Source organism: Diadema antillarum, unplaced genomic scaffold (assembly GCF_040938485.1).
Source record: "Diadema antillarum isolate AM-2024a unplaced genomic scaffold, OU_Dant_1.0 seq00000250_RagTag, whole genome shotgun sequence".
Taxonomy (NCBI): domain Eukaryota; kingdom Metazoa; phylum Echinodermata; class Echinoidea; order Diadematoida; family Diadematidae; genus Diadema; species Diadema antillarum.
Window position 1 is genome coordinate 815,936 of NW_027271294.1, and position 25,757 is coordinate 841,692.

The 25,757-nt window shown below is 37.9% G+C and overlaps 1 protein-coding gene across 1 annotated transcript in view; it reads right to left on the bottom strand.

The window, feature by feature from the left end:
* LOC139729711 (protein unc-13 homolog D-like) overlaps positions 1-23,398 on the bottom strand; it is a 41,048-nt gene extending 17,650 nt beyond the window's left edge. The window contains exons 1-20 of the mRNA XM_071640641.1: positions 23,360-23,398; positions 21,073-21,183; positions 18,817-18,876; positions 17,519-17,585; positions 15,360-15,708; positions 14,605-14,796; positions 13,924-14,043; positions 12,727-12,922; positions 12,201-12,296; positions 11,350-11,453; positions 10,495-10,581; positions 10,053-10,428; positions 7,584-7,708; positions 6,688-6,850; positions 6,118-6,221; positions 5,248-5,460; positions 4,506-4,695; positions 3,679-3,753; positions 2,733-2,840; positions 1,994-2,281 (exon numbers count right to left, since the gene is read on the bottom strand). Coding sequence (XP_071496742.1) covers positions 1,994-2,281; positions 2,733-2,840; positions 3,679-3,753; positions 4,506-4,695; positions 5,248-5,460; positions 6,118-6,221; positions 6,688-6,850; positions 7,584-7,708; positions 10,053-10,428; positions 10,495-10,581; positions 11,350-11,453; positions 12,201-12,296; positions 12,727-12,922; positions 13,924-14,043; positions 14,605-14,796; positions 15,360-15,708; positions 17,519-17,585; positions 18,817-18,876; positions 21,073-21,183; positions 23,360-23,389 — 3,054 coding nt within the window. The 5' untranslated portion in view covers positions 23,390-23,398. The remainder of the gene's footprint in view (positions 1-1,993; positions 2,282-2,732; positions 2,841-3,678; positions 3,754-4,505; positions 4,696-5,247; positions 5,461-6,117; positions 6,222-6,687; positions 6,851-7,583; positions 7,709-10,052; positions 10,429-10,494; positions 10,582-11,349; positions 11,454-12,200; positions 12,297-12,726; positions 12,923-13,923; positions 14,044-14,604; positions 14,797-15,359; positions 15,709-17,518; positions 17,586-18,816; positions 18,877-21,072; positions 21,184-23,359) is intronic.
* Between the last annotated feature and the right edge of the window lie 2,359 nt (positions 23,399-25,757).

Here is a 25,757-nt window from a genome sequence, read left to right on the forward strand (position 1 = left end):
TATAAACATTGCTCAGTAGCTGAAGACAAGTTCAAAGCATAAATGCGCAGGCTTCCAAACCTAAATCATGCTCACTAAATTAATAAATTAGGTCTGCGGCATGTTGGAGGATGCCACAGTATAAGTAACAAAGGTAAATATTTAAAAAAAAAAAGAGTCAGAAGTTGACCTCACATGACCTCTGTAATTAACATGTGTCCTCTTCATGCAAGCACCACAAAATATCAGATAATGCTATTCACCTGTGACCCAAGTTTGGGTGTGATTGGTAATTGCATTCAAGGGTTAGAGAAAGAGCAATACCTGGATACTAATGTGCAACAATACCAATGTGCAATACCAACATGCAACAATACCAATGTGCAATACCAATTTGCAAAACCAATGTGCCATACCAATGTGCAACATGAATTGGCAATACAAATGCGCAATATCAATGTGCAATGCCAACATGCAATACCAAATGTCTGATCGACACATAGATAGAGGTAAATCAAAAACCCATTCCAAAATGCACCTGTTTTCCAAGTTCAGTCCTAACTACCCCTGCATTCAAGAGTTAGGGACATTGAATACATGCATAAATCTTGTGAGTAAAATTTGATGTGGCATGTAACGACCTTCAACCTTAGAATGTGATTTTAGACAGTGCCATAACAAATAGATCGATGCTCTATACGTTGCTTGGAGGTGTCCTCTAGGTGATCATGCATCTCTATAACCAAAGTTTGGGTGCAATTGACGTTTAATCGTTGCAAAGTTATTTGTAGAAAAGGAATATTGAAGGCAAATGTTAACATCATGTGTAAAGGATGATATTCGGAAGAGCGCCTGATGATGTAGAAACAACAGATGGAGGACTTTTGAATCTCTTCTTCCAGCCTCTGCCTTTTGTGGGTGAGACAAACACAAAAATGATATATTCTTAAATTCTTGTATATCGTCCTGTGAACTCTAGTAATATATGCCTTATATTTGTACAGTACAGTGTATATACATATGTACTATACTGGTGAATATAATGATAAAAAGGTGATTTTAAAGTTCAGTTAAGTAATAATAAAATGTTAAAGTATATAATTCAGCACTGTCCTGGAATGAAGCTCAGATATGGCTTGTTGTCTATGCTACTGAATAAGCAGGCACGTACACACATTATTAGGAATGGACCGGTCAACCACACTGGAGAATGGGCAGACATATTACAAGACACTGCAATGTCGACTTCATGTACTCACATAAGACTTTGTGCATTCAAATGGTGTAAGTTCTGATTCATCCAGGTAATGTTCAATAAAGGTACAAAATCAAATCAATTCATCTGGACTTACTGATTTAATTCCGAGAACGGTTTCTGACTTAGTGCATTCACTCTGTGACCCCAATATGCAACACTCCTAAATGCTGACCTTATACGCATTATGTTTCTGTGGTATTGTACCTGTGGCCTATTGCACATAATAAGCACATACTACACAGTTTGTGTGTGTCCATATTTAGTTTGAGCAGGTTCCTGGATTGTAAAAAATGTCTGAAAGTATGTGAAGAGTTTGACTGCAAAACGAGTTAACTCCATTCATGTCAAATTGAGATATTTGTGATTAAATCCTGCTAAAAAACAAAGAAAATAATAAGAAAACATGGGATATTTTCAATAACAACTTATGAAATATTTCTTTTTCTGCAACATGAAGAATATCAGTGGACAGGTTTTGAAAGCTCCATCTGATGATGGACTTACTTTGAAATGTTAGAAAATGGCGTTTAACCTGCTTTGCAATCAAACGTTTCATTTACCCATACACATATCTGCACGTAAAAACCACACATGCACACACATATGTACAAACAAATATGAACAGGCACTCAATGAATAAATGTACCATAATACATACGTGTGTGCGGACACACATGAACACACATACACACAAACACACTTAACATCTGACAATCCATGTCAAAGTCCAGTTTTGTCTCATAAGGTGATACTGACCTCCTCGCACAGCACCTTCTTGTCCGGATTCACCACCTTGTCCATCAGCCGGTGCACCTCCTGGCTCATCTTGAAGGCGATGCGCCGCTCCAGGTGCGCCGACATGACCCGGATGTCCTGGCTGGCGGCTGCCGTCAGCCGGTACAGGGTTTTCAGGGTGAGCTCCCCGGCACCCTTGTTGTCATGGTACAGGGCCAGCCCCGCACAGTTAGCCTTCCACTCCAGCAGGGCGGGGAGGTTGTCAAGATAGACGCGGACATGCTCGATGTTGTTGAGGGTGATGCAGAGCTGTGGGCATGGGTGGGGTGGGATTAAATAGGTTAATAAAGTGACCAGTCAGCCATGTGTACATCATGTCCAAATTATCTTGGAGATAGTCTACATTAGCATATGTCATAAAAGTAAATGCAACTAAATGTTTACTGATATCAATGTTCCCCCATCACATCTTATCCAAAGACTTTGAAATTAACATTTGATAAGCATTTCACAAACATTTTTTCCCAATAACAGGTGAATGAAAAAAAAATGCAATGTGATACCAGAATGACTCAAGGAAGCAAAAGACCTTCAAAACGTTTAAAAAGACTTGTTGATAAGAGCAAGCAGGAAAGGTAAACTGGGCAAACCAAAGAGTCTTCTTTTTTTCTTAAGATTTTAAGACAGCAAGATCTTTCATGAAACCTAAATGGAAGAAACCTGCTGTTGACTCTTCTGTAAGATGGGCAAATGAGCAAACCTTGTCTTTGATGTCAAACTGCTGGGCTTTGTTTGTCTTGTAGAAACCATTGGCTTCAAGAATCCAGTGAATCTTGCAGGCGTAGAGTTTGGCACCTTCACAGATCATCTGTGTAGTGCATGAAGTCAGAAAAAAAGGATTTTGAAATCAAATTGTTCGAAAAGAAGAAAATCAAATCTCTTTGTGGCCATACATATATACCCTTATAACAAAAACTATCATGATCATGTGAGCATATTCTCCCCAAATATCTCTCTACACATTTCATAGCTTATTGATCGCATTTCACTGTGATCTAAAACAAGAACCCCACAGGTAACAATAATCACTTGAGTTTCAAGATAAATTTTGAATGCAATAATCCATGCTCCTTGATGGTGTATTAATGTCTTTATGCAAAACATCTTTAGAGGCCTACAGTTATCATTTTGTACTTAATAAAGGAATCTACATACTTATAAATTACTTATAATACAGACAGAGACGAGGATTGAATTTAGTGTTTCAGGCCTTAGAATTAGTAACCCTGTCCTAGTCATTCACGCTGCAACCACCACTACCCAGAACAACATCAAACTTACACCTTTCACCACCACAACCACCAAAAATGCCTCACTAATAACACCAAAATCAACAACATCTACAAGTCACATGTACACCCACAATAACGATGACTATCACTACAACTGTGCTGATACAAGAACTGACAAGGGTCTGGTGATGTCATCACGCCGGATCAGTACTGCAGCCTATCGGGGTTTCTAGATACTTTCGTACGTCTGTCAGTTTTGTTGCACAACTGGAGAGCACATCACAATGGCAAAACATGTGCCAACATCGAGAGAAGATGTGGAACAAATCACAAGGGGATAAACAGTATTTCTCTTGGAGGACTTCCTCCTTCGACAACCACCATTACAATCGTCGCTTTGAGGTGCATGCTTACGTCTGTTAGTTTTGTGATGGCCATGCAGCGACTGTTGGGACAGTTGTACCCAATGCTCTGCCACTCTTGGATCACCTGAAAACCAGATCGTGAAGGAAGATATGACACATTACCAGGAAAAAACAGTGGTATGCATTCACAGTCACCAAATATTGAGCATTATCTTCAATGTGCTAAATTTCTCTTTTGACTCGTATCATCCATCGTTTCCTGCTCCAGGGCTTGAATCGCTGTCAACATCAGTGATTATACTCAATGCTGTCACTAATATTTGCAAGAGATGATGGAACTTAAAAATTACTTTGGAAAATTCTAGGATCATTTCACAGCAAATGGCCTTAAATATACTTGTAGAAGCAATGCAAATAATAAAATTTGTGCTAACCCTGCTGTCTTTACAGGATCACAGAGATCACATATACACATGTAGGTCCTATGTATGATATCATCTATACTTTAATTACAATTCCTTACTATAAAAACCTTCAACAACAAGTTGCTGACTAAAATACAAATTCTCCAGAGAAATAACATGCAGCAGCACCTCTGAATTAACCACAGATATTGCATGCAAGATTGTTAGGATAGGTATCATACAATAAATCCAACTACCATGGTGAACACTAGCTATCTTAATGGCTACCTAACTGATGCTATTGCAGTTGTCATTTTCGCATACCACCACTGTCATAAGACCTATAGCCAATGCAACCTTTATCTTCCATGGCAACATGAAAATGAGGCAATCAATCTGGGTATTAAATCCATGAACAAAACAAATGAACAAAATGCACGAGGGACGATGCAGATTCGAGGATTTATGTTACCTTGGCAAAGCAGGCCTGGACGTCAACGGCCGAGTTGGAATACTTGACCACCTCATGGACCAGCTTGACCTCCTTGTCCATCTCCAGGGCCTTGTGGACGCGGTCAAACGTCTCATGTTGGAAGGTCATCAGCCAGTAGCCGAGGGGGTCCTGGAACCACAGGTTGTGGTTCCACAGGGTCAGGTCATCACTGGAGACAGAGAGAATGGGACAAATCAAAATTATGACAAAACAAAGTTTCACATTGCAAGGTTTTCTACGAGTCAAAAATGCTGTATGCTGTACAGGAGCGGTAATTACAGACAGCAAACACACAAGCTTTCTAGGAAGAGGCTCATTATCATACATAGTTAAACCACCCTTCTACATAATTCTTTTGAGAGCTAGACTACTGCAATGACCTCCACCCCCCCCCCCCCAAAAAAAAAAGAAAAAAAGAGAGAGAGAGAGAGAGAGAGAGAGAGAGAGAATGCATATAAATCTAAATGACAAAGGTATTATGTAATGCTACAGTAGAGTACTACTGCAAAATGACACAAAAATATAAAACAAACTTTTGAAAATAAAGGCCAAAAACTACTTTTGAGTTTACTCTGTGTGGAATTTCTGTGAGAAGCCTACAGTTTCTGCATCGAGGACAACAGACAACTTATATGGAGAGCGAAAAAAAAAAAACCTGACAGCATGCAATATGCTTCATGGTATTTGAAATGACCACAAGCCACGCAAGACGGGCACTCACTGTCCATTTAGGTTCTTCTTCAGCACGGCCACCAGTTGCTTGACCGCCATGTAGAGCAACAGGCTGGCCTTGCTGGACTCGGCGATGTTCTGGGGGAAGCGGCGGTAGCGGGCCTGGTACTGGTTCAGCCGTTTCAGGACCTCATTGAGAAGGAACTTGGAGACCTGGCGATCCATCTCCAGGGAGACCGTGGCAAAGTAGTCCACCTGGAACCTGGAAAAGGGGAGAGAAATTGACCTTTGAAATTTGCTCAAATCCTTCCTTTCCCAATGCCAAACCTCAAAAACTCTTTGATGGGCTAGAATCCGTTGAGAATTTAGAGTGCTCCTTTCACAGTCTTTCTCTTAAGTCAAGCTAATGCTTAGATGTTAACATCGATTCTGAATTTTCTGCACACGGGGGGGGGGGGGGGGGGGGGGGGGTGTCAGATTACAATGAGAACTTTGGATAAATGATCAAACAGACAGACAACTGAAAACTAACCAAAAACAAACCCCGATTCCTTAAAGAGTAAAAATAATTTTTTTCACCTTTAGGAGTGATAAATATTCACATATTGTCATACTGGCATCAGTTGACATAATGCACCAATAATGAACCTCCAATATCATTCTTCTAAAGAATATCAAAAAAAAAAATTGTCAAAAAATGTATGTTTGCATACACACATACAATGTTCATGTTTGTCTGTTTTTTCACTAATTATTGACCTCAAGGATAGCTGATGGTGGCTGGAACATATCATATACAAAAACTTAATAACATATATTGCCAAATGACAAGCAAATTACATTACAGCTTTATCATGTGCTGTGTGCACTTCACAATACTCAAATTAAAAAAAAACACATAAACAAACTAATGTTATACCTTGAGAAGAAGTTCTTGTAGTCTTTGTGTGGTTTGCAGTCTGCTGTAAGTCGGTTGATGACAGCAGTAGTTCTGTCCAAGAGGTCAACCAATTCCACAGGTTTCTGAGGTCAAAGTTCACACAATACAATCAGTGCAAGGCAGTAACTTTTGTAAAACACTGAACGAACACTGAATAGATGTTACTTTGAGGTGAGTTTGATCATTCAAAGACATATAGACATCGCTATCTTGTGACATCATATGAAACTTGTTTTGAATGCACACTAATAACATCACCTACTTTAAAGGACATCTAGTTAAGGGACTTCTGCTGGTTAATTTCAAAATCTAATCAGAATAATTCTGTAAGATATTTGAATCTCCATAATAGCACTATCATACTATGCACACCTAGGATATGACTGGGGTGAAACAAAACATTTTATGATGAAAGAAGATAATTTATGTAAATGTAAGATGAAATCTCAGTTTCCCGTTTCCCTCCCAGCAACAGGAGTGATTATCACCAACATGCTCTACAAGCACGTCCTGGGAAACAGTCACACCTTGTGCCATCTTGCCACTCACCAGCGACGTATCCTGGATTGGAATGGAGTCGAGGTCATTGCTGATGGCGCGTCGGGTGTCGTTCCTGACGACGGACTCCATCAGGTTGCTGACCAGGCGGTGGACTGGGGTGTTGTGATCTCGCCAGATTCTCATCGACAGCAGGCTCTGGAGGAGCTGCAATCTGGGGGTTTACATAAAAAAAATGATGATTGAATAAAGAATCAAGTTTGGCATCTCTTGTAAATCTCTCTGAAAGTTAGCCCTACTTGATAAAGAAAATGTCTCTTAAAGCTACAAACATATCTTTTTCAAACATCGTCCATCACCTAACCAATTCACTTATAAATGCATGCATCTTATTTAAATTTTTTATGTCTTAGCCATGCATTCATGAGCAACTTGTCTATATGGGACCAATGTAGGTGTCAAAGTTACATACAGGCTGCACAAGAACATTTGCAAATAGATATAAACACTGGAAATATGAAGAAAAAGATGACAAAAGATCATCTTAGTTTCAGAATGCCTTGTGAGAAGACTATCCCTTGTATTCACATCATCACATTTAAAACACAGACTGTTGAGACAGGCTCTATGGAATAGTACTTATGTTCTGCTGTAAAAGTAAACATTTTTGGAGTGTTGAAATTTTCATGCATTTTGTGCAACCAGAAACTAGTGCGAAAATAAAAGCATGTGAACATTTTTGCTTGCTACACGTACCACTATGTAATGCCGCTATTCTGCGGAATTAAATACATGCAAAATTTATCTCACTCAGCCAAGCGCTAAAAGCTACTCCTGCAAAAATATCCACTTTTACAGTAACGTTTTCTTTTTCCTTTCCTTTTTTTTTCCTTCAAATGAGCAAACATGATCTAAATGAGAAATAATTAATTCAGATATTTGCTTACTTGCACTTCACGTTAGCACTTTCCAAGCCTGGTACGTTGGTCGGAGGGTAGAATTCAGCACAGTCCGGAAGCAGAGCCAGGATTTCATAAATATATGTGCTGATGGAATTCTCAACAATTGCAGTCTGAGATAATTAAAAAAACAAAATGAATTCAACACAGAGTAAATGGCATAGCAAAATATGAAGAAAGATCTTTAACTTTACAATGATTTCATCATAAATCTACCCATAGCATCTCAAAAGATGTTTGCTAATGTCATGCATTTAGGGTCAAAAGATGCCAATTGATCATCTTAGTTAGATATTAAACAATTAGCATATCCCTTTGATATGTTTCACTAAGCTTATTTGACAATTAGCAGCATTTTGCAGGGACTAGACAAATCAAGACAAGCAACATCTTTTACTTTGCTAGAGATGTCAAACACAAATGATGTTAAGTCCAGTATCTCCCCCCCCCCACTCCCTCTTTTATTACAAAGATATAACAATTGCTATCACATTTTCCCTGACTAGCTTGCTTTACTGGCAGTCCAGGCAGCCATGGCACTCTTAAAATTCCTTGTTTTCAAATGAAAGAACCACCTGCTTCAGGTTCTAGTTATTTATTTGAAACTGAATGGCAGTTCTGTCTTAAGTTCAAAGACTGTTTACAGCTGTTGCCATTCTAGTATGCTCATTTTCTCTTCTACAGGAACAAATTCAGCTAATTATAGGGTAGTGTAGAGGTAGCATAAATACAATTGCCTTCTTTTTGAGCATAAATAAATGAGACAATGCCTACAAAGACTACTGGTTTTATACTTTTCTGAAGTGCATGTAAAAAAGAAATTATTATGTTTGAGAAATGATAACAAACACGCGGCATCAATAACACAACAGACACATTACAGGTACCTATGAAATAGCATGCAAAGGACCACTGCCATTAAACATTCCCCATTTTGTATCATAAATGATTGCAACTGTAAACTGATGATAAAGAAGTATAGTTTGCATGTAAAGTGCTTGACATAGACATCTCCATGCACTGTACAATCCATGACATAACACATAACTGAAACAATCAAAAGATGAAAAAGAACTTTGCATGCTAACAGAAAAATGAACAAAATGGCACAAACGTTTCATGAAGATACATACAGGGTCAGCACCACAGTGGATATGACAACAAATGTTATATATTGCTCCCTATGTCACATTATCAAATTTACAATGTTGGACAATATTGATAAGATAACTTTTCTTTTCTTGCTAAGTAATGTCCTGCTCAATAATGAATACCTACAACACACTATTTAGCTATGTAGACATTGAGAAAACTGAACTGTCTGTTTGAGCAAGTATTGACTGACTAGTAATGTGCTGCCAATTAGCAGCCAGAAGCATAATTATCTATGTTTTTATGTGCTTTCTTTGACATTTGCTGCTCTTTTTGTTTCAATGATGGCAATAACAAGCTGAAGACGCATGAGAAGACTTTGTTTTGGGGTACACAGTACGCCTCTGAAGTACTGTGCAAGTTAAGAAAGCAATATAAGAGTTCCCTTTTGTTGAGGAGCTCAATTTTAGAAAATTGGTTCATTACAATCACATATACTCTAAGTTAAACATTTGCAATACCAATGTTATCCTGTAAGAGTCAAAAGGCCTATCACATCCTTTATCTTACTGCAGAGTTGGTCTTTATCAACAAGAGATCAAAGAATAAAAATATTTTGAAGTTGGGGATTCCTAAGTTACATAATTCGAATACGAAATAATGCATCAACACAACAGCACAAGAAGCTGACAAACATTGTGTCACTTGTATCAAACTCTTCCAAACTAATTCAAAACTTTTCATAAAAAAGAACAGAAGATATGACTTGAGCAACCATGTGAGATAAAGTGAAAAAAAAATGTTTTTCATTAACACAAACAAAATCTTGCCCTTTATAGTCACAGATTTCACAGAGGAAAACAAACAAAAGACTAAGATTAATAAAATACATGCAAGTTCATGCATAGTCTTAAAGATTGAATTTACCGTACTGATTCCAGTCGATGTGCGTAAAGCATGAATACAGCGGTAAACAGCAAAAGCAAACATATGAAAGTGTTTTATTGAAGTTTGGAAATGCATAAATCTAGTGCCATTGATTATTTTCTTCACAATATACTGCATATTCCCCCTTAAAACAAATCACAGTCAGTCTTATATTATGTGGGACTTAGGAGTTACACAGCAACTGACTCAACAACTTACTGTGGATGTACTGTATACATCAGTCTATTGTTGAATTATGTTAACCTCAATGGGATTTTATTACCTGCAAGAAATCTGGACACATCAATATGACAAGGATTCTTATATCTATAAGGGGTGAAAGTAAACATTGAATTCATGTGCAGTTGTTCTCATTTAAAGTAAAAAAGTGATGATGGTTAAAAAAAAAAATCAAGAAATATATAAAAAAGTCATTACCTCATATCTGAGCCAATCAGGTTTACTCTCAAAGAGAGTGGCGACTCCCTTGGGGTTGCTGCCAAAAATTGTGAGAGCCGACTCCGCCATCATCTCGGCATGGATCTTGTAGAGGGCTTCCCGCACCATGCGATCATTCACCACAACCAACGGCTTGCCCGTGCTCGTCGTGAGTGGCTGATCGAAGCTGAGACCGAAGTCGAACTCCTCCCCTCGGGACAGCCTGGACGGTGAACCCGGGGGCGTTTTGCCCCTCCTGATCGCCGCTCTCCGGACTAATTCCGGAGTCTCCTCGCCCTTCTGGCGGTCCTTCTTCTCAGTGGGGCTGCTGCTGAGACTGGGGGAGGAGGAGTGGCCAGTGGCAAGTGGGAGGGGCCTGATGAGGGAGGAGGCGGAGGAATAGGCGGAGTCTGGCTCATCATGCCCTCCAGTAGACTCAAACTTCTTGGCACGATTTTTAGCAGTGACCTCCGCTTCCTTGTTCTTCTTATCAAACTCAATTTGGAAGTCCAGCAGTGCTGACAGGTATCTATGGGTAAATGGGAAGACAGCAATGCTCACAAGCTATCTTTTTTTAATAAGTAGTACCAGGCATCAATGCAAAACTGCTTAAGTTTGCTTTTAATCAATATCATCATGAATATTATTATCATCATCATCATTACCATCAACATCATTTCTATCATTGACAGTTCTTCTATTATATTAAGCTGCTGCTGCTACTACTACTACTACTACTACTACTACTACTACTACTACTACTACTACTACTTCTACTACTACTACTACTACTACTACTACTACTACTACTACTACTACTTCTACTACTACTACTACTACTACTACTACTACTTCTACTACTACTACTACTACTACTACTACTACTACTACTACTACTACTTCTACTACTACTACTACTACTACTACTACTACTACTACTACTACTACTACTACTACTACTACTACTACTACTACTTCTACTACAACCACAACAGCAGCTGCAGCAGCAGCAGCAGCAACAACAACTACTACTACTACTGTACTACATTTACTACTACTTATACCTACTGCTATGATTTCCTCTACTCTTATTCTTATTTGAAGAATGTTATCTAATCTCTCTATTGCATTTGCTTGCATGCTAGCTCTTATTGAGGAAACAACCCCTTTAAACTTTTTTTTTTTAATCGTATTATATATATTTCTTTAAATATATTCATATATCTACCTTCCATATATTCATTGCACACCTCAGTCATTCACATATGTGTAAACTATTCATGAGCGATCAACTTACATGATATTCTGAGACACTCTGGGGATACCACTCTGGACTGCAAACTGGTTGAGGACGTGTTGGGTGAGGGCGCTCAGTTTACCGTCCCACCCAGAGTCTTTGGCCTGGCAGAAATATAGAGGTGAAAGCAGACATCACTTTTTGTGTGTGTTACAATACTAAACTCCGCACCCATTCACACAGTAAACTGTATCATTTGTTCACAGATGTGGGAATACACTATAAAAGATTAACTGTGTATGGAAAATATTTCAAAGTGATTCTAATTTCCTAAATCTAACAAATCCACTAACATGCATAAAATTATCATCGCACATTCAAACCAAATTATCTCAAACATGAATGAAATATAAACTGTCTCCTTGCTGAGTATCACCAACTTTGCTTCTAGAAAGAAAGGATATTTTTCTGTTTCTATACATTATTAGGTATGCACAGTCTTACAAGCCATTTAAAGGCTTTCATATGTGCATTCCATTTTTCATCATTACAGTTGTGTATTTTGTGCTGATTTGTATAGCATATGAATGTAACAATACCTTGTGTTAACGTTGTTTGATTTGTATATGTCATGTGTTTTTTATCCTTGTGGAATGATGGAAATAAACGAAATGAAATGAAATGAAATGAAAATATTTCTCATTTGATTGTGAATTCAAATATTGACGAATATGGCTTGTAAGTCTTGATTCGCAAAATAATAAGCTAATGAAATATAGGGGAATTTTGGTATTTCATAATCATATCATATTGATGTGTATTTTCTTTTCACATCTAAAAAAAAAAAATGTCATGATGTCATGAACACTGGAAAGGATTGCTGACAGCTTTGACCCAGAGTTCTGACTCACTCGGATATGTTTAGCGGCTTCATGCTTCTGAGCCGCAGCCACAAGCTGGTGGTAGAAGGACAACGCCTTCTGATGGCGCTCTTCCCTCGCCTCCAGCTGAAGTAGATTAAAAAGAAAAATAAAACATTTTAAATTTACAAGAAGAAGACAGATTTATTCATTATAGCTTTCACGTCTAGAGTTAATAGATCTTCATATGGAAACTGTTAGAATGAAATGAAACAATGAAACCAAATACTTAAATGCATTAATCTGTTCTAAATGATCAAGTCAAAGACTTGATTATTACTTGCACCACTTCTTATGTAAACATCCATATAACACTGATGCAAAAGAAAATACATATTTTTATATATATCTATAAAAATATCACTAATTGATTTATCATCAGAAATATTATGAAGGCATTTAGATGGAAGTTAATCATTTTCAATCAAAAACTGTGCGATGAAGCAATTTTAGGTTTCTTGAGTCAGGACAAGGCTTGACAAAATTTTGTATTCATATTTCATAGCAATCAACTGACCTCTTTCCTGATGAACTGGAGCTTGAGGTGGAGCTTGCCGGTCACCTGACTACTGATGACCCTGGCGTGACCCCGCTGGAGGCGGAACCAGTCCTCAGTGATGGTGGCAGCCTCGATCTTTTCCAGGGGAATGATGACCTGGCCTAGGAAGTCGTCAGTGCACTTACTGATGCCATGCCTCATGTGACGGAAGATGCTACATCAAGAGGATGGGGGGGGGGGGGGGGGGGGGAAAAGGTCATATCCTTTGCAAACCAACAAACTAGGCGGTAACATTTTAAACCATTGATTCTACTACCATTTAGTTTGAGACAAATGTCACTTCATCTTCATGTTGACATCATTAAACATTGCTTAAAGGGATGGTATAGTTTTGGTTGAGACCTAATTTCAGGTTTCTAACATTTTTTGGTGAGATAATGAGAAACTTCTTATGAAATATGAAAGAGCATGTCATTCTATGAGGAATTCAACGTTTATTTGATGAAAATTGGTTTTGAAATGGCTGAGATATCCAAAAAGAGCAATTCCAATAAAGTGTGGGACCCACACTTTATTACGATCGCTTTGTTTTACTTTGTTTTTTAATGTTTTAGTCATTCCAAAACCGATTTTCATCAAATAAACTTTGAATTCCTCTTAAAATGGTATACTCTGTACTATATCATAAGTGTTTTCTTGGTATCTCGCAAAAATTTAAAAGCCCAATTTTCATCTCCACCAATACTGTACTATCCCTTTAACAGATCTTCAGGTTGTTTATGGGTCAGCATATTTACAATGTACCACCATCATTAAAGGGGGATTAAATGATGCTTGAGAAAGAAAGAAAGAATGGCTGAAATGTAAAAGCCAATGCAACTTATCATGAGCAATTATGAAATGATTGTCAACATGATAAATGTACATTTCTGAAATACCTTCTAATTTAGATTTATATTCTACAATGTCCCTGTGTTACATTGGTGACAGACTATATTCTATCTCTTACAACCATGAGGAAATACACACGTTTCACAAGGTATTAATCAAACCCCTTCAAAAAGAGAATTGTCACAATGCCTTGTAATACTTTTCTATCTTATACGTATCTTACACAATCATATCATAGCTTCTATACACATCATTATATACATTCACAATATTTAACATTCATTTTCACAAATATTTCCAAATTGGACCTAGAATTCCTCTTACTTCTTGATGCCAGCTATTTTGTGGTCTGAATCCAGACTCTTGCAGGCGTCCCATAGGGTCGTCTCCTCATCCAAGTCCCACATGGTGATTCGTAGCTCCCCATCCAGCCGATTCAGCTCTCTGTTCTCAAAAGAAAGGCATCATATTCAACATAATTCATACTATCATTGCCATATCAAGGTGTTCTTTATCAACGTCATTACACATAATCATTCAGGGGGCGGGGGTGGGTGCCTATCCCTTGGATTAAGAACAGAGTAATCAACGAATCCAGATTTAAAGCCCTGAATCGAAAAGTTTATTAAGCAGATAACAGCCATACAAACTATACCTTGTTGAACTAGATTATGTCTTTACATTAAAACTTATGCAAAAATCTGAAACTTATGCAAAAAATTCTGAAGTGTATTTAACTGTGAGGATTTCAATGCATTTGAATTGCCAAAAAGTCTGATTTGGGCAAGTAAAAAAAAAAAAAAAAAATCTGAAATCTCACATGTACCCCGACTTCAATGCACATACTTGCTGAACGGTGCAATTCGAGGTTTTTGATCTGAATGTACCCCGATGGGTAGTGAATGTATCGGGCCACCCATGAATCCCCACAGTACCAGGTCTTTGAAAACTTCACAATTTCAATGCAATTACAGATACAAAGAGATAAAGGAATTTTCCACTGACATGTCAAAGGTCTCGCTCCAGACTGGATGCAAAGTCTCCTTCTGGCAAGATGTCCTATAGAGGGCTCCTTCCTCCAAAGCGTTGTTATGAGGGAGACTGGGGCTGAAGCCGGACTCCGAAACCTTGTGTGTCTTCAGGGAGCTGTCTGTTGGCACGGCTAGGTGTAAGTCCTGCTGCAGGACCTGGTTCTTGCTGTTTCCTTCAGGGAGTGATGACATACAGCGACACAGGGTGAACACAGACATTGACGGAAAGTAACAGTAATTAAAGGAAAACCCATATAAAAAACACACACAGATGTACAAGCTAAAATCTGTCATCCACTCAAAATTTATAGCTCTACTGGATATAGACATGGATTGTGTCTTCAAAGTATGTAACCATGAATGATGAAAAACTTATTACCACCATAATCATTTTTATCATTATCATTATCATCATCATCATGGCCATCATCAGTATTGTCATCATCATTATAATCATCAAGCATAATTATCATCATCATCATCCTCAGCATTATCATCTTATTAATCATCATCATCAGTAGATTAAGACAAACCAAACTCAAGTGTTCCAGCGACTTCCTCCGCTGGTCCTAATTACGTTTGAAGCTGTAGTTGCGGGTGATGTTCCGCTGCAGGCTGTGGTGGCTTCACCATCATTATCATCATTATCATGATCATCATAATCATCAAGCATCATCATCATCATCCTCAAAATCATTTAAATTGTCATCATCATCAGTAGATCGAGACTAACCAAGCCCTAAGTGTTCCAACGACTTTCTCCGCCGATCCTTGCGGTTGAAGCTGCGGTTGCGGGTGATGTTCCGATGCAGGCTGTGTACGTGGCTTGCCTCCGGCAGCGAAGTCTGGGGCGACAGGTGTTTGTTGCTGTTGCCCTTATCCGCCCCCTGGGGGCCGGTGGTGGTCATGGCAGGCAGGGTGTTGGCATGCTGCAGCTGCTGGGCGGGGTCCTTGATGAGGGGTTCATAGCTGCTGCTCCGGCTGTGTTGAGGCTGCACCTGTAGGTGATGCTGGCCCTGGGAGGGGCTGCCCACTCGCTTGTTGCACAGTGTCAGCAGGCAGTAGGGATCACTCTTCCCTGGGTGGGGAGAGGAAAAGTAAAAAGTTGTGCTCAATACAGAAAGGTTGCTATAACCCTTTCTTCACTAATGAGTCAAATGTGAACAAATTTCACACACAAACCAATGAGCAGGTACTATAATTTGGCATGCAGAAGGTTAAAGATCTCACATTTCTTTCATTCACATGGGCCAGGGCAAGACTAGCTAGATCACCAAGAGTTCACGGTAAAACCAGAAAGTTTCGTGCAATGAAAATTTCTGGTTTTACAGTAAACAAGCAGACTATGCAGACATGCAACTGAATAATGCCTTCAAATTACAACTGTCTGAAAAGGATAGGAAAAGAATTTACAAGGAATATGACATCATACACTTTACTGCATAATCCCTTCGCACACTCACATATGAAAGCTACAAAACTTTCATAGAATGTTCATCCTCTGCTTTGTAACATTTACATCCATCTAAAAAACTGGATTTTATCTTTCATGAGCAGACATAAATCATAAATTGGCAAACATGCATTCATGCAGACAAAATGCACACAAAAAATGAAAAAAAAAATAACCCTCATCAACATTACTCCTCGATTCAAACAGATTACTACTGTCAATATTGGAGTATGTTGGCTCCTAAAATGAGTGTGAATCAAATGGCCACAAAAAAAAAGAAAAAAGAAAGAAAGAAAAAAAAAGACAGAACATAACAAACGACCCTACTGCTATAAATCAAACGTGGTAAACAGAGAGCATGTACAGGCATGTTATTTGAACTTCTTCCAAGACAGTTCTTACACTCTTGTATTGCAACAGAGAGAGAGAGAGGGAGATCTGAGATAAGGTTGATTTCCATATCCCCTTGGCGTAGCTTCCATTGTGGTTCCATTTGCACTGTGGCAAATCCCCGCCCCAAAATATTGACACATCGATAGCATTGGTAAAGACAGGACGCTGGCTTGGATCGAGCCCTGTGCAAACACTCGTAGGAGCTGGTCATGTGCTGAGAAAAGTATACACGCTGCAGCCGAATGCCCATCATAAAGTTATCTTTATGGTCACACGGCACACAGTTTGGGAGAACAATGTCTATTAATCTATACGTGCCCGCCATGGGATGGCAATCGATGCAGACAAGTTTGGACAAAGAACACACAATGATCTATGATTCAGACGAACAAATGTCTGGTGCAATTCTGGACAGAGATGTCAACTTCACCATTTTGCCTCCTCTCAACAAACCACTTTTAAAGTGTTACTAGAAAGACATTTTAGTGCAGTAAAGACAAAAAAAAAAGTTTATAGATATGTGTTTTAATATCTCATCAATACATTCCCACTTAAAAATAAAAACTGCTCTAATGTTTAATTTCAACATTATATGCTCTTAGCTTTGAGCAGTTTTGTGTTCACTTTGCTTTCTTTCTAAAAAAAAAACTCCTCTTCAGTCCATAAAGTCAAGGCTAATAAGAAAGTAATGAAGAGGAAAACTGTCCCTTACAATAATCTGGATTGAGGGGAAAAAAGTATTTTTAATGCAATTGTGTTTGTAGACAGCATTTCACTTCATGAAATCCCTGTTAGAGGGTTAGAGTCATTGTGCAGCAATGTTGTATTTACATACTGGTAGGGTTTTTTTTTTCCCTTCTCTGTTTTTTTTTTTTTTCTTCCATTAGCGCCAGCCAAGTTGATGTTGGGCTAGAAAATTGAATCGCACATTGAGTCTCTCCCTACAGAGATCATATTGCCTTCATACTTTGCTGCTGAACATGATTATAAATTCTGATATATTTGTAGCTCTGTTATTGGTAAAGAGTGCAGACATGCTCACCATTAGGATCCATTCCTTTGATGTCCTTAGCCTCTACCACAGTTACTCGAAGAACAAAGCTCTCTGGCTGTTGGTGAAGATGGGAAAAGAAAACCAAAATAAAACAGAAGTGTCTGCTTATTTCTTATCCCAAATACAAAAGTGAATGCTATTGCAAGTGACTGCGATAATTTTTGAATAAATTTGAAATATATTCAGTGAATATCATTCAAAGAGAGGTGGGGTTGATACATCACATCTCTTAAAATCCTCCTCACACAAAAATTTGATTCATCCTCTGCTAAACAACAGATTCAAACATTCTCTGCATCACTGAAGGGCTGTCACACAAATTCAAGAGAGCTTAGAGATAAAATAAAGGTTTCAGGTTGAAAGTTGTCCCTCTGCCATGTTTCCACTGTTATCTTTTAATGGAATCTATTCTTTAAATGGACCAAGAAGAGATGCAGCCTACTATCTAGGTAACTCAATCTTTGCCTCGAGTCAATAATAGTGACTGTATAACTTTAAAATGGTCATAACTTCAAGGGCAATTGCCAATCAACTTTGTGAACTACCAGATTTTGCTTACACATATATACCAGCAACAATCATTTTAAACTTAGCCATTACAATGTAAATGCAGGACTTTCATCACCTGGGACTGGAGTTACACATCAAACTCATACTACTGTACACTACATCCCCCCCCCCCCCAAAAAAAAAATTGCGATCAGATTTCCGCATTGATAACTTTTAATGTGTTTAAACTGTCCAAATGCTATTTCAAGGTCTTAGAATATAACATCTTACCTATATTTTGCAGAAAACCTCATTCAGTTTGGTTAAGCGGTCACAGAGAAATGTGGATCGTTTTGAAGCATGTCATGTTTGTTTCTTCCAAGTTTAGCACTTGGATGCTCTTGGAACCGTGCATTAATGTGTAAACACAATGGACAGAACTTGGAGGGAAGGAATTCCTGACAAAGGTTCTCATTTCTTTTCAACCGCTGAAGCAAAATTGGATAGGGTTTTCTGTAACATGTGGGTAAAAAGTTATAGTTTCATACCCTGAAATTGCATTTGGATTGATTCACTATTTTTAAATCAATCGTGGATGGTCCCATTGTAATTTTTTTTTTTTTTTTTTTTTTTTTTGGGGGGGACATATGGTACATCAGGAATGCAGGAAAACAAACAGGTTTATACACACATACATGATATATATGCCCTGTACTACAGATCTATTCTAACTAATGCTCCTCCTCCCAGATGCTCACATATACACAAGAGGGATTTGTATTCACACACTCACTCACCCTTCTGTTTATTTCTTCTTTCACCAGTGTGCTGTGTAAGGCATTGGGAACTTTGAAAATCTGCAAAGTGAAATAAAAAACAATCCATTAGATATTGACTATCCACACAACATTCTTGAATAATGTGACAGAAAGTTAGCGTGTCTACATATAGACATGAGCCTGCACATGTTGGGCAACTATTGACCGATTCGGGTTCGTTGAGGGCAGCAGACAATTTGTGGCACTGTGCACAGCCATGCGGTGTCTTAGCCAACCCCCCCTGCTCTCCCCCACCCCCGGGCAACATGTTTATCGCGCACTTGTAATAAAGGTTCGCGCACTAAGCAAGCATTCGCGCACTCAGTACGAGACGCCTATTGGCTAAAACAACTATGCATCAGTTTTTCATTCCGTGCGCGGAAGGGGGTGGGGGAGAGGGGAGGGGGGGTCGGCTAAGACACCGGGTAATGGCGCTGCCCATGCCAAAAATACACATAGCGCGTCACAGAATCGGTCAATACATACAACCATTGGTAAAGTATGACTGGGGGAACTTTGAGCAGAAACAATCTGTATAGTTTATGGTAAAATGACTGTTACCTCACTATTACAATTTTGTACACTTGATTATAGTAGTTTCATGATGATATGAGAAATCTAACAGTCAATTCCAAGATATCTGCTGGATGCATAAACTTATTTACGAACCCCCCATAAAAAATAAAACAAAACCAATTTCCACTGCCATATAAGAGAGTCAAAATCAGAGGTTAAAATTTGATAAAGCATCATTTGTTGGTCACAAAACTATACCATTCGTGATATTTATTATATGGGAGGTCTTGTGTGATATGATGGCAAACATTCACCACAAGGCAAACTTGGTGTAGTCCTGCTGACTCTACATCAATTTGAAACTAATGATAAATCCTCTGCATAGGCTAATCTCTGGTAGAATCAGTTTTGGGTTCTATGATATCATACTGAGGCCAATAATGCTACTATTCATCAAGTGCACCAATGTATCCAAAGCATGCATGGTAGTTTACAATGGCTGCACTACTCACTTCATCCGATACAATCTATGTTTGCACAGCTTTTACTGTATTTGAGGTCTTGGGGTTTCTGATTCAAAGGGCCAGCATTTGCATGGCAGTACAGGTTTTCCTTTTTTTTCTCTCTCTTTTTTGCATGGTTATATGAAGACAATAAAAAGAGTGATAATAGACTGTAAAAAGCAGTGTTTGGGTTTATGGGCAACTTTTTAAGCAACTATGACAACCATATATTTACACAGATATACTTCTAACAGAACTATCATATGAAATGTGGCAGTAGCTCACTAAACCCTATCTGTTCATCGATTGGCACACTCGCTGTAGTGCTCTTTTTGCAGAATGACTTGGATCTCTTTAAACTAACTGCAAACGGCAAAAGACACTACTTCATTCCCCTAATCCCCATTGTGTCACCATGGCCTTTCTGTAGGACTCCGGCATGCTGTTACACCTGAGCGAATTCTACAATATGGTCAACTTTGGACAGATCCGATTTTTAGACAGATCTGAATGACGAAGAAAAAGCATCTACAGCAGTCAAAGTGCCTGTACACTCGAATGATTCTGTTACATCATAAATCTGAAAGAAAGATGTTATTCAGAGGGGTGAGGCTCAGGTTTGAGTTTCTTCAGTTTGTCTCCCTCTACAAATGAAAATTTGTGAAGATAATTTATAGATCAGCAGTTGCGATCTTAACAAATGTTCATTTGTAGAGGGAGACAAACTGAAGAAACTCAAACCTGATCATAAATCTGCTTAAGAATTGCACAATGTAATCATCTGTGCTCAATAATGCTGAATACACATACAGTGAATATTCAAGTTAAGATAAAAATACTCATGTATCTCCACAATATACTGATTTATTCTTATGCATATATTTTCCATATACTCAAGAGAAACTATGGAATGTCATCCATGTACCTTGTAACTGAGAAACTGAAAACAGCAGTTTCATTAAACTTCCAATTTCACAATAGCTAAAAGCTATCACAGAACAACTGCTTTCTCTAAAGTCATAGCTACTGATATTTGTCTTTTTTGAAAACGGAATTCATGTGCAGATTACACTGGAATAATATCAAGCAAAGCAAATTGGGACATTTTATGGGAGAGCAAGGTCAGAGTAACCATCGTACACAACATGCAACATTATCACCTTTCTGCCCCTCAAATAACAACATGGGGTCAATCTAATGGGTGTGGCCTACATACCCTCTGCAGGTGACCAACAAGCTCCAGGGGGTTAAACTTCATGCTGTCCACTTTACCCAGGGGGTGGAGGAGGGTTTGTAGAACAACTGAGTAGAACTCCCTGAACTCCATCTACAATACAAATACATGAGAAATATAATACTGTAAACATGGATATTTTCGCGTGATTAAATTTTTGTGCTGAGCGGCTCAAAAACATATTTGCTGGTTCTTCAATTTGCGCTGTGCAATTAATCGTCAACCCATTCAAAATGTGCAGAGAAAATTGCAAAGATATTTTTACGGGTTTTAGAATTTATGCTAGCCAAAAGTAGCGTGAAATATGCAAAAATTAATGTACCGTGAAAATTAATGCATTAACAGTACATGAATATTGCAGAAGATTGACTGCATGGAGGGATCCACGAGGTTGATGTACTTTTTAAATTTGACACTAAGAGCTTCTGTCCTCATGAAATCTACTTCATACCGGGGTACCTGATACGTATCCAATGTCTCATATCACCTATAAACATCTTTTTTCCTTTATTACAGCATTTAGACATATGCATATCCCGGAATGGAGTAATCATCTGATAATTCTCATAACATCTATACGTACATATCTGTGAAATGGATTTTCTATTTTGTTTTTTTGTTTGCAGAAATAATAAGGACACTCATGACAACAAAAAAGCAAGTGCAAACTTTAACCACATATACACAATACACTCCTTTTCATTAGCCACCTGAATTTTGCAATCTGACCACACGTACTGCAAGTTTTGAATGAGTAACAGACAATACACCAACTCACACCAATGTCAGGTTGGTTACCCATTGTATACTCGGGACAGGTCATCAGCATGGAAGTAGTTCAAATCTACTAAGAAAAGCACTAATTAGTCAAGTTTTATTCAATAATCACGTGGTATATCCTGTTCTCCTGGATATGAATGATGCAGCAATTGTTCTCAGAATCCATGGCAAAATTTTAGACCAGACGAAGGAAAATGAGGGGAATACATAAAGGCTGCTTCGAGTGATTGATATATATCAGTGTTATTGAATGAGGATGTCCTGGAGTTTATAAACTGCCCTTATCTCATCACTGAACTCGGCCACTTGACTTCTCTTCTCACACCAACTACAACAACATGTCTTGTCTTGTGGCCAGTGTGAAACATACCGTAAATTAAAATCGTTGGACTTTGCTCTATGGAATTCAAGGGATGATATATCCAGTGCATCCACGGAAGTACAGTGGGAAAAAACTGAAATACTCAGGCACATATCAACCTTGGTACAGAAAACGGATGATGATGATGAAGATGAACAGTGTTGTAATATACATGTAGCAGCGTAAAGAACATTCAATAGTGGTACCCAGTTCCCACAATATGTCACATGCTGCTGGAAAAGATAGGTCTTTAGTTCAGATTTGAAGGTATTGATTAACACAGGACTCACGCTGCTCCACTACTTGGTAGATAATAATTATTAGTATACACAGCATGTGAACGTCACAGAAACTTGCCTAATGTTACACTAACGCAACCCAGAAAATAAAACAGAAATGGAATAAAAACCTTTTATACAAAACAAAATGACACAAAATGAAGCAAGGAAGAACAAAGAAATAAACAAAAGGAAGAATATGGAAAGAAAGACAAGTTAAAAGTGGGCAAAATTAGAGGGCAGGTTCAGAAATATGAAATGATTGACGAATAGTTGAAATATTGGTAAGCACTAAAGAGATAGTATAGTATTGGTGGAGATGAGGATTGGGCTTTTAACTTTTTGCGAGATACCAAGAAACCACTTATAAAATAGTATCTAGCATATCATTCTAAGAGGATTTCAAAGTTTATTGGACAAAAATCGGTTTTGGAATAGCTGAGACATCCAAAACAAAGTAAAACAAGGCACTCGTAATAAAAGGTGGGTCCCACCTTTTATGCGGATCACTCTATTTTGGATATCTCAGCCATTTTACAACCAATTTTCATCAAGTAAACGTTGGATTTCTTGTAGAATTACATGCTCTTTCATATTTCATAAGAGGTTTTTCATTATCCCACCAATAAATGATAGAAACCTTAAGTAGGTCTCAACCAAAACTAAATGACCCCTTTAAGCATTGAGATGGTCTTTAAAAGCATATGTCTAGTTTTGATTCTGAGCAGAGATTTTGAAGATAACAAGTGGGATGCTCAAAGCAGAAACACAAGGTGGCTTTTATTTCTTTCTACATGTATAATCCTCAATTATTAATCACACAATGCAATACACATAGCGATTAATTTACCTCCTCATCCTGGGTCTTTGGTAGGATCATTTCCACATCTCCCTGAGGAATAAACAAGGAGAAAACTTGCCTCATGCAACAGATAATGCAGATAATGTGACTTTGACTATGGTGAATGACTACTGTAAAGGTGGATATTTTTCGCAACTAATTTTTCACGCATGGTGGGGTACAAAGAGTTTCGCGTGTTTTTAATTTCGCGGAATCAAATCATCAACTGCTGGAACATATGGCAAACAAAAATATTTGCGTGGTTTTATTTTCGCGCTAGTTTCAGGCTGCGCAAAATGCATGAAAATTTCAACACCGCGAAAATTTCCACTTTTACAGTATGTGTAACAGGATTACTAATGCATATTGGGGTAAGTAGCACTGAAAGATAAAAGGATTTCTGCTTTGCTTATGGAAAGCTTAACGTTATAAACGCACAAAACCAAATCTGATGAACTATTTAAGTTAGAGACAGCCATTCTTGATCACCTTAATCAAAACTGACCATCAGACCAAAATATAATCAGCAAAACTTAAGTATCATTAATTATACATGATTTCTAATTAATCATGAAGAAACGCTTGAGGCTCATTAGTTCTACTGAAGTTGACATGGATCAAAGTGATTATAGAGATTACTGGATGACAGACCATCTCAAAATTTCCTTTTATTCTCCAGCATATATAAACTGGGTATGTTATGTATTAAATTTAAAAGGCTGTATCACATTGTGGAATTAAATGGTATATCTTATCAATTATATAATGAGCCTGAACTTTTATTATGTCACTGGTGAAATGTGTTGTTAAGTTGCCAGAACATATTAATAATTTGATGGAGAAATGTGTGCAGAATCTAATACTAATGACATACCTTGCAATAGTATTATGAAAAAAAGAATTGCCTTGCACTTTTTTTTTAAATAATTGATCTACAATGCATGAATATCATGCCATAATTGACATACTATAATTCATGAAGAGGGACTTTTCAATCACCAAGACCCTTTCTTATTCAAAGTGAAATTATCATTACTGTAAAAAGAAATAACCATACAAACACTGCAAACAATTCATTGTTTTAAAATTCATGAATGCATTCATGCCATAATTGACATGCCACAAAGATTACGAAAATAAGGCACTTGTTTAAGCAAGCAAGCAAGCCTCCTTTTAATATGAAGGAAGCCTTATGGAGTCCTTGATGCAAATAAATGCCAATAATACTGATCTTCTTCCCGCTGATGTCGTGTCATTGCTGCTGCTGTTCATGTTAATATCTGTACTTACCTCTGGGCTCACATTTACCTCTACCAGATGGATAGAGGGTGGCCTAACCTGAGTTCTAGAAGCACGCTTCAGTGTGCGCCTTACCTGCAGAGTGATGAAAAGAGATGAAATAGAGAATTTGTTAAACTCATATTCACTGGCAGAGGTTCAAGAGACATATCAATACAAAGGGTATAAATCGTCAGCCATATATCAAACCAGCCAAAACCTCCATAGAGAGCACAAAATTTACTTTCGAGAAAAACACATTGGAAGTTTCATGCGATTAATCGTCAATTGTGAACTGGTGAAGCCACTTTTTCTCTGAAATTATGTCAAATTTCAGTCTAAATTTTAAAAATGAAAAAAAAAAAAATCAAAGATAGACCACACCTTCTACCACTAGATTGCACCAAAACCTCAAATTTGAGTATTTTGCATTCTTAAACACACAAACACAATTGTTCACCACACCACATGTATTTGCACAGTACAGATATAATACTGTGTCCAGTGCAGACTGAACAAGACTCAAAACCCAAGGACCTTTACACACACACACACACACACACACACACACATGCACACACAAAGGTCCTACATCCAATATGCACAATTATCAATGAGTTTGATCCTGATTTTTTTGTCTACATACCTTTTGATATAGCATAATGCCATACTTATTTTGAAATGTAAAGAAGTATGTGGCAGGAATAAAATCACATATAGATCTCTCTTCATGAATGACACATTTCCTATATTTCACTGCCACATACTATTAATAAAACAAATGAAATTTACAGATACATTATTCTTTGATATCTTGTTTGTTGACATAGCACACAGCGATAGCCTTAAAATGTAGGTGAAAAATCTAAAAGATCTTTCTTTGAGGAATAAGTGTTAATCTAATCAGATACATTTGTTTTCCAAGTACTGTCGGATGACCTTTTAAATCTTATTAACAATGGAGGAAAAAATATCACATCAGAAATTTGTTCAACAAAATGATACAACAAAATTATAACTCACATGCCCTCTCATATTTCTAACTTGAGTTGAAGGCAGCCGAGAGAAAAATTTGTGACGCAAAAGATGCATCTCCATACACACCACAGGTCTGCAATTACAGCAAAAT